This window comes from Sorex araneus, chromosome 5 (genome assembly GCF_027595985.1).
Source record: "Sorex araneus isolate mSorAra2 chromosome 5, mSorAra2.pri, whole genome shotgun sequence".
Taxonomy (NCBI): Eukaryota; Metazoa; Chordata; class Mammalia; order Eulipotyphla; family Soricidae; genus Sorex; species Sorex araneus.
In genome coordinates this window covers 184,549,004-184,563,766 of record NC_073306.1, presented here as the reverse complement: position 1 = coordinate 184,563,766, position 14,763 = coordinate 184,549,004, and the positions used below count along the sequence as shown (strand labels likewise).

At 53.7% G+C, this 14,763-nt stretch overlaps 1 protein-coding gene across 1 annotated transcript; it reads left to right on the top strand.

The window, feature by feature from the left end:
• The first annotated feature begins 9,090 nt into the window (after positions 1-9,090).
• Positions 9,091-11,049, top strand: LOC129405039 (basic proline-rich protein-like). Its single transcript, XM_055139997.1, has one exon. The coding sequence runs from the start codon at positions 9,091-9,093 to the stop codon at positions 11,047-11,049; it is 1,959 nt and encodes a 652-aa protein (XP_054995972.1).
• The last annotated feature ends 3,714 nt before the right edge of the window (positions 11,050-14,763 follow it).

The window sequence follows — 14,763 nt, the reverse complement described above, 5'->3', positions numbered from 1 at the left end:
CTCCATTTTGGGAACCTGACGATTGGTAATGCCAGCTGGTAGTAGCAGTATGGGGCTGGCGCGTCCTGCTGGGTGGGAGCAGGCGCCCGGTAGTGGCACCAGATCTTGTGGTGCTGGAAGGGACAGGCTGCGTGGGACCGGGGACAGCCGGGCCCTTCTTCATGACAAGCTGGTTTGTGCTCCTCTTGGATGGGATGTTGTTGCTCGGCACCTGGGTGTTGTTGGTTGCCTGCCAGTTTGTGGTGCCTAAACAGGGGAGCTTGGGAGGCGGGGGAAACTCACCCCGACCCCATTGCAGGGGCAGTTGCAGAGGAGCCGGTGGTGGAGGTTGCTGCGCCGGAGGTTGCTTCCTCTTGCTGGCCCGCCTGCCTGCAGATTGTGGAGGAGCGCTCCCCGATGGACCTCCTGGAGGCTTCTGTCCTGAGACCTCGGTGCCTGCCGGCGGACCGGGAGGCCTGGCCCGGGGCTCTGCTGGGCCCGCCGTCATGACAAGCTGGTTTGTGCTCCTCTTGGATGGGATGTTGTTGCTCGGCACCTGGGTGTTGTTGGTTGCCTGCCAGTTTGTGGTGCCTAAACAGGGGAGCTTGGGAGGCGGGGGAAACTCACCCCGACCCCATTGCCGGGGCAGTTGCAGAGGAGCCGGCGGTGGAGGTTGCTGCGCCGGAGGTTGCTTCCTCTTGCTGGCCCGCCTGCCTGCAGATTGTGGAGGAGCGCTCCCCGATGGACCTCCTGGAGGCTTCTGTCCTGAGACCTCGGGGCCTACCGGCGGACCGGGAGGGCTGGCCCGGGGCTCTGCTGGGCCCTCCGTGATGACAAGCTGGTTTGTGCTAACACAAAGGAGAGTCCTTGTTGTTTCACTTCAAGGATGAAATCAGGTCTGTTCGTGGATACAGTTTGAGAGGACTGGCTGGGAATTGTATTTTGTGCCTCCGCTGATATCTAAGACTTAGGGGTAACGTCCTGTATCCATGGGCAATTATTTGCCCATGGATACACGGGCAAGTAATTCTGCTAACTCGTTCTCAGCGTCCGATGGAGCAGTTGGGAATTTGGAATGGCGTGTTTGGGCTCCACTTTGGGAACCTGACGATTGGTAATGCCAGCTGGTAGTAGCAGTATGGGGCTGGCACGTCCTGCTGGGTGGGAGCAGGCGCCCAGTAGTGGCACCAGATCTTGTGGTGCTGGAAGGGACAGGCTGCGTGGGACCGGGGTCAGCCGGGCCCTCCGTGATGACAAGCTGGTTTGTGCTCCTCTTGGATAGGATGTTGTTGCTCGGCACCTGGGTGTTGTTGGTTGCCTGCCAGTTTGTGGTGCCTAAACAGGGGAGCTTGGGAGGCGGGGGAAACTCACCCCGACCCCATTGCCGGGGCAGTTGCAGAGGAGCTGGCGGTGGAGGTTGCTGCGCCGGAGGTTGCTTCCTCTTGCTGGCCCGCCTGCCTGCAGATTGTGGAGGAGCGCTCCCCGATGGACCTCCTAGAGGCTTCTGTCCTGAGACCTTGGGGCCTACCGGCGGACCGGGAGGGCTGGCCCGGGGCTCTGCTGGGCCCTCCGTGATGACAAGCTGGTTTGTGCTCCCCTTGGATGGGATGTTGTTGCTCGGCACCTGGGTGTTGTTGGTTGCCTGCCAGTTTGTGGTGCCTAAACAGGGGAGCTTGGGAGGCGGGGGAAACTCACCCCGACCCCATTGCAGGGGCAGTTGCAGAGGAGCCGGCGGTGGAGGTTGCTGCGCTGGAGGTTGCTTCCTCTTGCTGGCCCGCCTGCCTGCAGATTGTGGAGGAGCGCTCCCCGATGGACCTCCTGGAGGCTTCTGTCCTGCGACCTCGGTGCCTACCGGCGGACCGGGAGGGCTGGCCCGGGGCTCTGCAGGCTGCTCCTCTGCTGTGGACTTCCCTGGCAGCGAGCAGCAGGGCACAGCCCCCAGGGCCGCGCTGGGAAGAGGCCCCCCAGGAGGCTGGCCCTGTCTGGCCGGGGGCGGGACAGAGGGCTGTGGAGATGAGGCCGAGGGTGTCTGTGGGCCTGCCTGCAAGGCCTGGAGGTGGAGAGGCGGGCCGCGGGAGGACCCGGGGCCGGCGCCACTGGCCTGCAGGCCGCTGGACAAAGGCGCCTTGCCGCTGAGGGGCCCGCCGTGCTCCCACGGCCCCGTCTGGACGCCGACTTCCCGGTGTCCTGCGGGCTGGGGGTGGTCTCGGCTCCTCTCTCCAGTGGCCTCCAGTGTGCGCCTGGAGGATTTGAGGGTCTGGAGGGAGCGCATCCGCAGGACACGGAAGTGGCGCCCCGCAGCCCGGATCCCGACGGGGCCCCGGTACGCAAAGGTCACTGACCTCGACGGGGAGAGCACCAGCTTCTCCCCACGGCCCCCACATGCCGCAGGAACCCGCACAGGGGCGCTCGTGGCCGGTGGCAGGGCACACGGCCTCCTGGGGGTGATTTTGAAGGTGGCTGGCGGAGGCCTCCTAGGCTTCTGCGGGTGGTGGGCAGGTGGCGGAGCCCCGGGGTGCCCCCGGCCAGGGCGAGCGGTGGGCTGTCTGGACACAGGGAGCGGTCGGGTCTGGCCCAGACCACCCCGTGGGGCACGGTGGCGACTCTTTAGCAGGAGGCCAACTCGTGCTAGTAGGTTGCCCATTGTTTTCTCTGATCGACGATCAAAGCTCACGGATTACCGTAATAGAAACGCCAAGTTTCTGGGTCTTGTCCGCTCAGGGCGGTCAATATATCCCCAGGCAGTGATTGTGACGTCGCCTGGGGCGTGACGGGAAAGACCGTCGTGGCTTCTACCAAACCAGCGCGGGGCTCAGGGACCACGTCCGAGGGCAGAGGGCGGCCGCTCCAGGGGTGCGGGAGCCTAGAAGTCGTGCCGCGGGGAGGGGGGTCGGACCTGATCGAATCCGTGCAGGAACGCTGGGGGCTGCTCAGGTCTGTCGGCCAGAGCACACGTCGCTGAGCGTGTGCTCTCAGCGCCCACGGTCTGTGCGGGCCAAGGCCTGGGCGCCTGGCGCTGCCCCCTCCCTCGGTCCCGAAGGCCCGCCTGCTGAAGGCGGGGCCCAGACCCCAGATGCTGTGCTGGGTTGCTCTGCCCCGCGTGGAGCCACGTGTCCAGCCTCCCAGGCTCACCCAGGCCTCTGAGTTTCCAAGTTTCCAAGGAATGGATAAATTGCCCAGACCTAACGGGCCACTTGTTCTCCACTTCATTCTACAGATTTTATTTTATTTTGTTGTTTGGCGGGGACGGGTGTGTGTTGGGGGGGTTCTTTGCTTTTCCTTTAGAGCATTACAAAGCCCTTCGTGATTGAATTTCAGTCATACAGTATTCCAACACGCATCCCTTCACCCGCGTACATTCCCCCCCCCCCCGCACCAATATCCCCAGGTTCTCTCAAATCACCCCACCCCACAGCCCCTCGACCCTTGCCTTCCCCTTGGGCAGGTGCTTTACAGAAAAACTCTGGAACAATTAACTATAAAGAGTAACGTAGTAGGTTAGAAAATAAATGCACAGTAAACTGTTTCATTGTCTTTAGAGATTCATTATTCCCCCATTATGTTCCCTTAGACTCCACACATAGGAGAAATCATTCTGTATCCTTCTGTCTCCCTCTGAAAAACTTCACTCAGAGCGATACCTTTTAAAGACCTCAGGAAGAAAGAAAATGAGAGCTAGTAGTCAGTAGGAAACTTACTATTGAGGAGGCTGGGAGACTGGACAGGGAGACGGAAATGGCTCTACTGAAGAGAAAACCAAATTATTGAAGTATTGGAAGTATGTAGTGCTGAAAGGTGGTAAAGTGTTTTGTATGAAATCCTATCAGCCACTGTACAGTAAACCACAATCAAAAACATGTAATTCATAGAACCAGATATGTATGCTTATGTATACTTTTATATAGAACTCATCGCTGTTTCTCCCCTAGGGGAGCATAAAGTGAGGCTCCCATAACCATGCCCAGGACTCCGCTCCTGCCTGTCTCCACTAGGGTTGCCCCAGAGGGGGGCGAGTGAGAGCCCTCCCCGCCCCAAGAGACCCAGGTCTGGCAGCCGACCTCCACTAAGCAAGCACCGCCACGATCCAGGCTTCTTTCCACATGCTCGGGCTGAGCTCACGTATGAGCAGAGTTTCACGGAACCCAGGTAATGCAGAACTTTGTGATCTTGAACTCTGGGCTCAATGAGACCCAGGAGCAGAGATCCTTTGCCTGCTTCATCCAATCTCCAGCCACCCTGGGGTCACACCCAAAGCCAGCTCCTGCCATCTCTACACAACCTCGTCTTCGGCCACCCTCCAGAACTCAAGGCTGCTTTTCCTGGAAGGGAGTCTAACATGAGGTTCCCATAACCATACTGCCAGACTACACGCCAGGCAGTCTGCACAGCCTGATTGAACACAGGTGAACCAAAGGAAACCAAGTGGGGGGCGGGTGAGAACCCTTCCTGCCCCAAGGGACCCAGATTGGAAGCCGACCCCCACTACCCCATGTCGCTAAGCTATAGGCCCCTTTCCACAAGCTTGGGTTGAGCTTCATACATGAGTGAACATATTCTTGGACACATCCACTCCAATCAGAAAAAACATGAGTAAAGAGCATGGGTGGTGGTACAAATGTACATATGTAGGTAGAGATAGACAGAGAGATAGACAGACAGACAGACAGACAGATAGATAGAGACACACACGTGTATGTGTGTGTGTGTGTGTATTCAATTTTAAAGCACTACAATTTGGGCATCTACTCATTAAGTAATGCACCCATTTACTCAACACTCAAAAATGTATTGATGTTTTAAGAAATTTTAGGCCCTTCTCTTTATTATGGTTTAAAATTATGCTCAGGTAATGTATCAGTGAGGAAATAGAGAGATAGCACAGCAAGTAGGCTGATTGTAGCATATGAGGCCCACCCAGGTTCAATCTTCTGCATCCCATGTGGTTCTTCTGAACTCACCAGGATAAATTACTGAGCACAGAGCCAGGAGTAACCCCTGAGTCTATGGGGTTTGACCCCATAATCAACAAGAATGAGGTAACAATCACCTCTCTCTAGCTGAGATAAATTGGGTTAACAAAAAAAGATAACAGGCAGAGCCTGGCAAGCTACCCATGGCGTATTCACTATGCTAAAAACAGTCATGATAGGTTTCATTCCCCTGAACCTAAAAGAGCCCCCGATCTTTGGGAAAGAGGAGTAAGGAGAGGCTGCTAAGATCTCAGGGCTGAGTGTAATAGAGATGTTGCTGGTGCCCTCTCCAGTAAATCGATGAACAGTGGGATGACAGTGATACAGTGATAAAGTGATATGTATATACATACTCATACATACATATGAGCATATACTATTCATGGATTAAACGTATTCATGAGCATATAAATAAAATGAAATGGATCAAATAATTAGAATGCTGAGTTAGGAAAGAAGATGGAGAAGATTGGTAGAAAGAGGTGAAATGTTCAAATAAGAGATCAACAAAGGTTTTAAACAGTATTTAAGGAATAGAAAGAATGTGTGTCTGGGACGGACTAATCACTTTATCACTATCATCCTGTTGTTTGTCAATGTACTAGGGAGGGCACCAGAGGCCTCTCTATTCCTCCCAGCCCTGAGAGATTAGCAGCCTCACCTTACTCATCTTGCCCAGAGATTGGAGGCTCTTTCAGGGTCATGAGAATGAGACCTATCCTTACTGTTTTTGGCATATCGAATACGCCACGGGTAGCTTGCCAGGCTCTGCCGTGCGGGCGGGATACTCTCAGTAATTGTTGGGGTCTCCGAGAGATATATGTGTATATATATATATATATATACATATATATGTAAATGCATATATATATATATATATACATGTACTCTCTATGATTTGTTGTCTGCTGTGTGAACTCTATCCAATATGGTGTGGTAATTATGCCCAAGGCTTCCTCACTAAGGACTGAATTGGGCTTTCTAGAGATAGAACAGAGGTTCTCAATCTTGGGCAGAGAGCAGAAACCCTTGGGATGGGGAAGAAAGAGAAGAGTTGGGGAGTGGGGGTGTTGGAAAGAGGCAAATTTTCCAGGTAGTGCTAACCAGATCTCAATTCTGCCATAAACATCATCAATGGCACATAGTGATGAATTAGAACTCACATGCACACTGTCAACATGAACCACTTGAAAATGTGTATCTAGACCCAAACTTGCCAAAGTGAAGGTACTGCAGCCCTGGGTTGCTGGAAGGATCTAGGAGGTTAGTAGTAGCCTAGGGTACAAATGGGAATATAGACATCTCCACTTAGTTATTTTAAATTATTCAGGGGGCACTGAATTATTTTGCTTCTGAAAAAAAAAGACAGCAGGCCAAGTGTTTGAGAATGTCTGATATAGACCAAAGCGTAATAATTTTCAACTCGACTAAACTATGGCATCTAGTCTTTCAGACATAAACCTTACTTAGAAAATAACTGCACTGAGTTCACTATACACGGGACTGAATGACCAGACTCCAGCTATTTCTCCAAGCTTATTTCATATAAAAATATCGCACCCTCAGCTGTCACATCTGCTACTGGAACACCTAAGTTCTTTCCTGCTTTGGACCTTTGTATTTGCTTTCTTCTTCCTTGTGAATATAATTCTTTAAAGGATTACCTCATCAGGAACAGTTTCCTAATCTGCTCTAACTAGGGTTCACCAGTAATACCTAAATTTTCCCTCATCACAATACTTAGAAGTCTGGTTCTCTCTTCACAAAAGTGTGTGTTTTGAGGGATCTTTTTTAAAAAAATTTATTTATGAGTGAGTCACAGTGTGGGTACAGTTACAGATTTATACATTTTCGTGCTCATGTTTCCCTCATACAAAGTTCGAAAACCCATCCCTTCACCAGTGCCCATTCTCCACCACAAATAAACCCAACATCCCTCCCACCCCCCCAAATCCCATCTTCCCACCCCACCCCACCCCCCACCACTGTGGCAGGGTATTCCCTTTTGTTCTCTCTCTCTAATTAGGTGTTGTGGTTTGCAATAAAGGTGTTGAGTGGCCATTGTGTTCAGTCTCTAGTCTACATTCAGCACTCTTCACCCTTCCCCTGCGTGGTCTCCAACCCCATTTTGCTTGGTGTTCCCTCCTCTATCTGAGCTGCCCTTTTCCCAGAATGTGGGGCCAGCTTCCAAGCGTGGGAGTCAACCTCCTGGTACTTATTTCTACTATTCTTGGGTGTTAGTCTCCTATTCTGTTATTCTATATTCCACAGATGAGTGCAATCTTTCTAGATCTGTCTCTCTCTTTCTGACTCATTTCACTTAGCATGAAACTTTCCATGCCGATCCACTTATATGCAAAATGAAGTCATTATTCCTTAGTGAATGATCTCAAAGGATAGCAAGAAATTGGAATTTAAATCTATAGTTGTAAATATACAATTATCATGGAGAGGTTACGATGTCCGAGAGTATTCCCTACTTTTCAAAATCATTTTCGATATGAGCAAAACCTAATATGATTTTCCATTCCTCAAAGTGTGTGTGGATGTCAACATCTCCTCACCCATTTGATTCAAGAAATCTCATGAATAAAGGTCTAACATTAATTTCATATATGACCAATGTCCAACATGACAAAGATTGTTAACTCCAAGGGCTTTTTCCTGGTTTGGGTCCTGACTTACGGAACCCAGGGATCAACTCAGATTGCCCAGGATTGCAAACGCCCGTACCTGCTGATTTTCTCTCCGACCACTACAATGATTCTTACTGTTCAGTATGACTTTTGGATCCTGAACGTCCGCTTGCCATATGCCTTAATAGACAGTAGCAGCCATATGAAAGATCCCAGTGAACTAAGCCAGAGAACGAGGTGCAGAAGAACATATAGAGTCATATTGAATTCCCAATAGCATCCTGTGAAGATTTCACCACGCCCACTTTGTGCTTCTTATGACAATCTTCCACTACTGAAGTGACTTTGTTGGTTTGGGGCCAGATGCATCAGTACTCGGGGTTACTCCTGGCTCTGTGCTCAGGGAACACTCCTGGCAGGGATCAGGATACCGCAGCAGAAATGGCGGGGACTAAACCTGCACTGTCCTCATACAAGGCAAGCACCTTCCCATGTACGATCTCTCCAGTGTTGTTCCACTAGAGTAGATAAAGAGACACAAAGGACGGGCATGTGATAGTTGCTCCACAGCCCTGACCGGTCAGATAACACAGACTAGGTTCCTATCCTGGCTAGACCAAAGACCACTGGTGTTGACCTAGGGGCACGTTGAAGATGGAATGACATGCTTTCAGTTGTTTGAAAATCAAATCTGTAAAGCACCTGCCCAAGGGGCAGGCAAGAGACCAGGGGCTGTGGGGTGGGGTGCTGGGAGAGAACCTGGGGATATTGGTGCGGGGGGGGGGGGGGAATGTACGCGGGTGGAGGGATGCGTGTTGGAATACTGTATGACTGAAATTCAATCACGAAGGGCTTTGTAATGCTCTAAAGGAAAAGCAAAGAACCCCCCCAACACACACCCGTCCCCGCCAAACAACAAAATAAAATAAAATCTGTAGAATGAAGTGGAGAACAAGTGGCCCGTTAGGTCTGGGCAATTTATCCATTCCTTGGAAACTTGGAAACTCAGAGGCCTGGGTGAGCCTGGGAGGCTGGACACGTGGCTCCACGCGGGGCAGAGCAACCCAGCACAGCATCTGGGGTCTGGGCCCCGCCTTCAGCAGGCGGGCCTTCGGGACCGAGGGAGGGGGCAGCGCCAGGCGCCCAGGCCTTGGCCCGCACAGACCGTGGGCGCTGAGAGCACACGCTCAGCGACGTGTGCTCTGGCCGACAGACCTGAGCAGCCCCCAGCGTTCCTGCACGGATTCGATCAGGTCCGACCCCCCTCCCCGCGGCACGACTTCTAGGCTCCCGCACCCCTGGAGCGGCCGCCCTCTGCCCTCGGACGTGGTCCCTGAGCCCCGCGCTGGTTTGGTAGAAGCCACGACGGTCTTTCCCGTCACGCCCCAGGCGACGTCACAATCACTGCCTGGGGATATATTGACCGCCCTGAGCGGACAAGACCCAGAAACTTGGCGTTTCTATTACGGTAATCCGTGAGCTTTGATCGTCGATCAGAGAAAACAATGGGCAACCTACTAGCACGAGTTGGCCTCCTGCTAAAGAGTCGCCACCGTGCCCCACGGGGTGGTCTGGGCCAGACCCGACCGCTCCCTGTGTCCAGACAGCCCACCGCTCGCCCTGGCCGGGGGCACCCCGGGGCTCCGCCACCTGCCCACCACCCGCAGAAGCCTAGGAGGCCTCCGCCAGCCACCTTCAAAATCACCCCCAGGAGGCCGTGTGCCCTGCCACCGGCCACGAGCGCCCCTGTGCGGGTTCCTGCGGCATGTGGGGGCCGTGGGGAGAAGCTGGTGCTCTCCCCGTCGAGGTCAGTGACCTTTGCGTACCGGGGCCCCGTCGGGATCCGGGCTGCGGGGCGCCACTTCCGTGTCCTGCGGATGCGCTCCCTCCAGACCCTCAAATCTTCCAGGCGCACACTGGAGGCCACTGGAGAGAGGAGCCGAGACCACCCCCAGCCCGCAGGACACCGGGAAGTCGGCGTCCAGACGGGGCCGTGGGAGCACGGCGGGCCCCTCAGCGGCAAGGCGCCTTTGTCCAGCGGCCTGCAGGCCAGTGGCGCCGGCCCCGGGTCCTCCCGCGGCCCGCCTCTCCACCTCCAGGCCTTGCAGGCAGGCCCACAGACACCCTCGGCCTCATCTCCACAGCCCTCTGTCCCGCCCCCGGCCAGACAGGGCCAGCCTCCTGGGGGGCCTCTTCCCAGCGCGGCCCTGGGGGCTGTGCCCTGCTGCTCGCTGCCAGGGAAGTCCACAGCAGAGGAGCAGCCTGCAGAGCCCCGGGCCAGCCCTCCCGGTCCGCCGGTAGGCACCGAGGTCGCAGGACAGAAGCCTCCAGGAGGTCCATCGGGGAGCGCTCCTCCACAATCTGCAGGCAGGCGGGCCAGCAAGAGGAAGCAACCTCCAGCGCAGCAACCTCCACCGCCGGCTCCTCTGCAACTGCCCCTGCAATGGGGTCGGGGTGAGTTTCCCCCGCCTCCCAAGCTCCCCTGTTTAGGCACCACAAACTGGCAGGCAACCAACAACACCCAGGTGCCGAGCAACAACATCCCATCCAAGGGGAGCACAAACCAGCTTGTCATCACGGAGGGCCCAGCAGAGCCCCGGGCCAGCCCTCCCGGTCCGCCGGTAGGCCCCAAGGTCTCAGGACAGAAGCCTCCAGGAGGTCCATCGGGGAGCGCTCCTCCACAATCTGCAGGCAGGCGGGCCAGCAAGAGGAAGCAACCTCCGGCGCAGCAACCTCCACCGCCAGCTCTTCTGCAACTGCCCCGGCAATGGGGTCGGGGTGAGTTTCCCCCGCCTCCCAAGCTCCCCTGTTTAGGCACCACAAACTGGCAGGCAACCAACAACACCCAGGTGCCGAGCAACAACGTCCCATCCAAGAGGAGCACAAACCAGCTTGTCATGACGGCGGGCCCAGCAGAGCCCCGGGCCAGGCCTCCCGGTCCGCCGGTAGGCCCCGAGGTCTCAGGACAGAAGCCTCCAGGAGGTCCATCGGGGAGCGCTCCTCCACAATCTGCAGGCAGGCGGGCCAGCAAGAGGAAGCAACCTCCACCACCGGCTCCTCTGCAACTGCCCCGGCAATGGGGTCGGGGTGAGTTTCCCCCGCCTCCCAAGCTGCCCTGTTTAGGCACCACAAACTGGCAGGCAACCAACAACACCCAGGTGCCGAGCAACAACATCCCATCCAAGAGAAGCACAAAAAACCAGCTTGTCATGAAGAAGGGCCCGGCTGACCCCGGTCCCACGCAGCCTGTCCCTTCCAGCACCCCGAGATCTGGTGCCACTACCGGGCGCCTGCTCCCACCCAGCAGGACGCGCCAGCCCCATACTGCTACTACCAGCGGGCATTACCAATCGTCAGGTTCCCAAAGTGGAGCCCAAACACGCCATTCCAAATTCCCAACTGCTCCATCGGACGCTGAGAACGAGTTAGCAGAATTATTTGCCCGTGTATCCATGGGCAAATAATTGCCCATGGATACAGGACGTTACCTCTAAGTCTTAGCTATCAGCGGAGGCACAAAATACAATTCCCAGCCAGTCCTCTCGAACTGTATCCACGGACAGACCTGATTTCATCCTTGAAGTGAAACAACAAGGACTCTCCTTTGTGTTAGCACAAACCAGCTTGTCATCACGGAGGGCCCAGCAGAGCCCCGGGCCAGCCCTCCCGGTCCGCCGGTAGGCCCCGAGGTCTCAGGACAGAAGCCTCCAGGAGGTCCATCGGGGAGCGCTCCTCCACAATCTGCAGGCAGGCGGGCCAGCAAGAGGAAGCAACCTCCGGCGCAGCAACCTCCACCGCCGGCTCCTCTGCAACTGCCCCGGCAATGGGGTTGGGGTGTGTTTCCCCCGCCTCCCAAGCTCCCCTGTTTAGGCACCACAAACTGGCAGGCAACCAACAACACCCAGGTGCCGAGCAACAACATCCCATCCAAGAGAAGCACAAAAAACCAGCTTGTCATGAAGAAGGGCCCGGCTGACCCCGGTCCCACGCAGCCTGTCCCTTCCAGCACCCCGAGATCTGGTGCCACTACCGGGCGCCTGCTCCCACCCAGCAGGACGCGCCAGCCCCATACTGCTACTACCAGCTGGCATTACCAATCGTCAGGTTCCCAAAGTGGAGCCCAAACACGCCATTCCAAATTCCCAACTGCTCCATCGGACGCTGAGAACGAGTTATCGGAATTATTTGCCCATGGATACAGGACGTTACCTCTGAGTCTTAGCTATCAGCGGAGGCACAAAATACAATTCCCAGCCAGTCCTCTCGAACTGTATCCACGGACAGACCGGATTTCATCCTTGAAGTGAAACAACAAGGACTCTCCTTTGTGTTAGAGCATGCAAATGAGTACATAGGATTTCAAGGTGCGGTGGAAAACCAACCAAATTCAAATCATAGGTACAATGACTTAGAAGGTTCGTCATGGAGATGCATATTCGCTGAGTAGCACAGTAGCACTGTAGCACTATCGTCCCATTGTTCATCGATTTTGTCACGCGGGCACCAGTGATGTCTCCATTGTGAGACTTGTTACTGTTTTTGGTATATCGAATGCACCACGGGTAGCTTGCCACATTCTGCCATACGGGCGAGATGCTCTCTTCTTTTCCGGGCTCTTCGAAAGGGACGTAGGAATCGAAGCTGGGTTGGCCTCATGCAAGGCAAATGCCTTCCCGCTGTGCTATCCAGGGCTGGTGAGATGGCACAGTGGGTAGGGCCTTCACCTTGCATGCGGTGGACCCGTGTTTGATTCCCTCACCCTTCTCGGAGAGCCCAGCCAGCTACCGAGAGTATTCCACCAGCACGCAAGAACCTGGCAAGCTACCCGTGGTGTATTCGATATGCTAGAAAGAGTAACAAGTCTCGCAATGGAGACGTTCCTGGTGCCCGCTTAGTGCAAACCCATGACAAAGGGATGCTAGTGCTACAGTGCTACAGTGCCACTCAGTGAATATGCATCTCCGTGAGGAATCTTCGACAAGTCATTGTACCTCAGGCGTGAGCGGGACTTGAAGTCAACAGCGCAACAGTGCTACAGTACTACAGTTCATCGACTAATGTCTCTAAATGGACTGAATCCAGGTCTGCAGTGAGCTCGGCGTTGGAATTGGCAGGATGCCAACTTCTACTGCTTCTTTAGGCTTTATTCACCCCTACGCACGATTTCTCAATCTTTGTCCCCAAGTGCTTGAAGCACAGGTATGTCTCCGAGGTACTTGTATAAAACTTAATGAAGTGAATGCTTCGTCTGTCTCTGCTCATGGGTCTTTTCCCTTCAACTTAGTTGTAGTGGAGAAACTGACATTCCCACGGTCATATGTTGCACCCAAGTCAACCGCAAAATTTGTGTTCCAGTGCTTAGGCCGTGAAAGGAGTCATGCCGTCTGGCTGCACGGCTGACTCCCGATTCCTGTAGCGGATCGAAGGAATGTGTCAGCTGAGGAGGAAGATGATGATAAGGAGGAAGAGTTGGGGTGACTCTTCCATCTATGCTTCTCTCGTGTCTCCTACCACTCTAGCCTCACTCGATGCTAGTTTGGCCCCTATGCACAGGAAACCTAGTTTTGAAAAATATTTGTTCGTGTTGTTTTGGGTTTTGGTGTACGCTTGTATGTGATGGTGCCAGGAATCAAACCAGATGTCAAACATATGAAGTGTGTGGTATACCACAGCCATATCCCTGGTGCTTATGGCTTTGAATTGAGTATTCAAAGCTGACACTTAGAAGTCAGCATTATCCTATTCTAGCTTCATTCAAAGAGAATGGATTTGACATCCCGGTCTTACATCTGGAGTAACAAGAACACTTTTATATCTTCTCTGTCATTTTTGAGAATTTAAGTTTGCTTAGAAGTTACGTTTCTGCAGCAACTGGATGCGTGCGAGATCTCGGGATGGGCATAAGCGGTACCGTGCTCTGCCGAGATGTGACCCTAGTGGCCACACGATTGCCGCTTCTCCGTTGCTTGATGACCGTGATCCCGGAGGCCAGAAAAACTATTGCTGGTACCTGCAGCTGCTTGCAGAAATGTCTCTAGACTGTGAACTCATCCACAGCCCCATGCTGCACCAGGAGGGGAAAGGTTTTTCTTTCTCGGCTTTTCCTTTCCGGGGGTGGGGGGTGGGGAGGTGTGGCGGGTAAGGTGTGGCAACCGCCATATGGTAAGGACCCCTCAAGAGAGGTACGAGCTTGCGATGATGCCATCCATTTCTGGCAGAAATTTACATGGACATAAGATTTACTAAAATACTAAACGACAGAAATCCAAAACCTCGTGATGAGTCAATTAATTATGCAAGTTTTGCCTCTAGTGTCCAACACATAACACAAAAACCACTGACTGTTATTTCTTACTTGACCAACTTAACACCTAAAGCCAGGGTTTGTTCTGCACATGTGGGGGTGCTCCCATAGTTCCTCTCCTGCTTTCCCCTGTCCACTTGGTCATTGGTTTGTAGCTGGACTACAACGTCAGTTGTTCTTGGATTCCTCAGACAACAACCTGCATGTGAAGAGGGCCAAGGGAGCCGAAGAAAGAGGCAGGTAATCTGAAATCAGTGGATAACAACTTTATTAGTACACAATGGTAGTTACTTTGGTTTTGTTTTGGGCCATCTCAAGATGTTTTCTTTCCAGTGTCAAAGTTTTGTACAGACTCTGTCCAGAAATAGATGCAGTGTCAGGAATACAATACCCGTATCCAAGCTCTATCCGTAGAGCAGCGTCTGCAAAGCATGTACCTTGGGACAGATATGAAAAGTGCCTGCCCAGATCTAGCTTCTGGCTCAAATGAGTGATCCTAATTGGCATGGGGTGGGGCGGGCTATGGTAAGGACCTGGCCACTCTCCCTGCGCTGCAATATTTTGGGGACCTACTGGACTTGAACTACACACATAGGATTTGTGGCCGTGGTGTGGTGAGGCAGTGCTAGGTTTTCAACTCAGGCCTTGGATCTTGCAGGTAAGGTATACACTATTGAAGTCCCATCCCCAGCCATCGCACAGACCTTTGCTAGCCTTCCTCCGTGCATGTTTGCTTTTTTCTCTGCTGCTTATGTTTATAACGTGATAAGCAATAGAGCAAAGTATGTCGTGTTTTATCCAGAGGTTTGCTCAATTTTTCAAATAGAATTTTTTAACCATTTCTTAGTCTGAAGAGGACTGTATTTTCATGTTT

What these genes read in the sequence shown, in the direction of transcription:
- LOC129405039 (XM_055139997.1), top strand. Translation starts at nt 9,091, where the DNA reads ATGGGCAACCTACTAGCACGAGTTGGCCTCCTGCTAAAGAGTCGCCAC.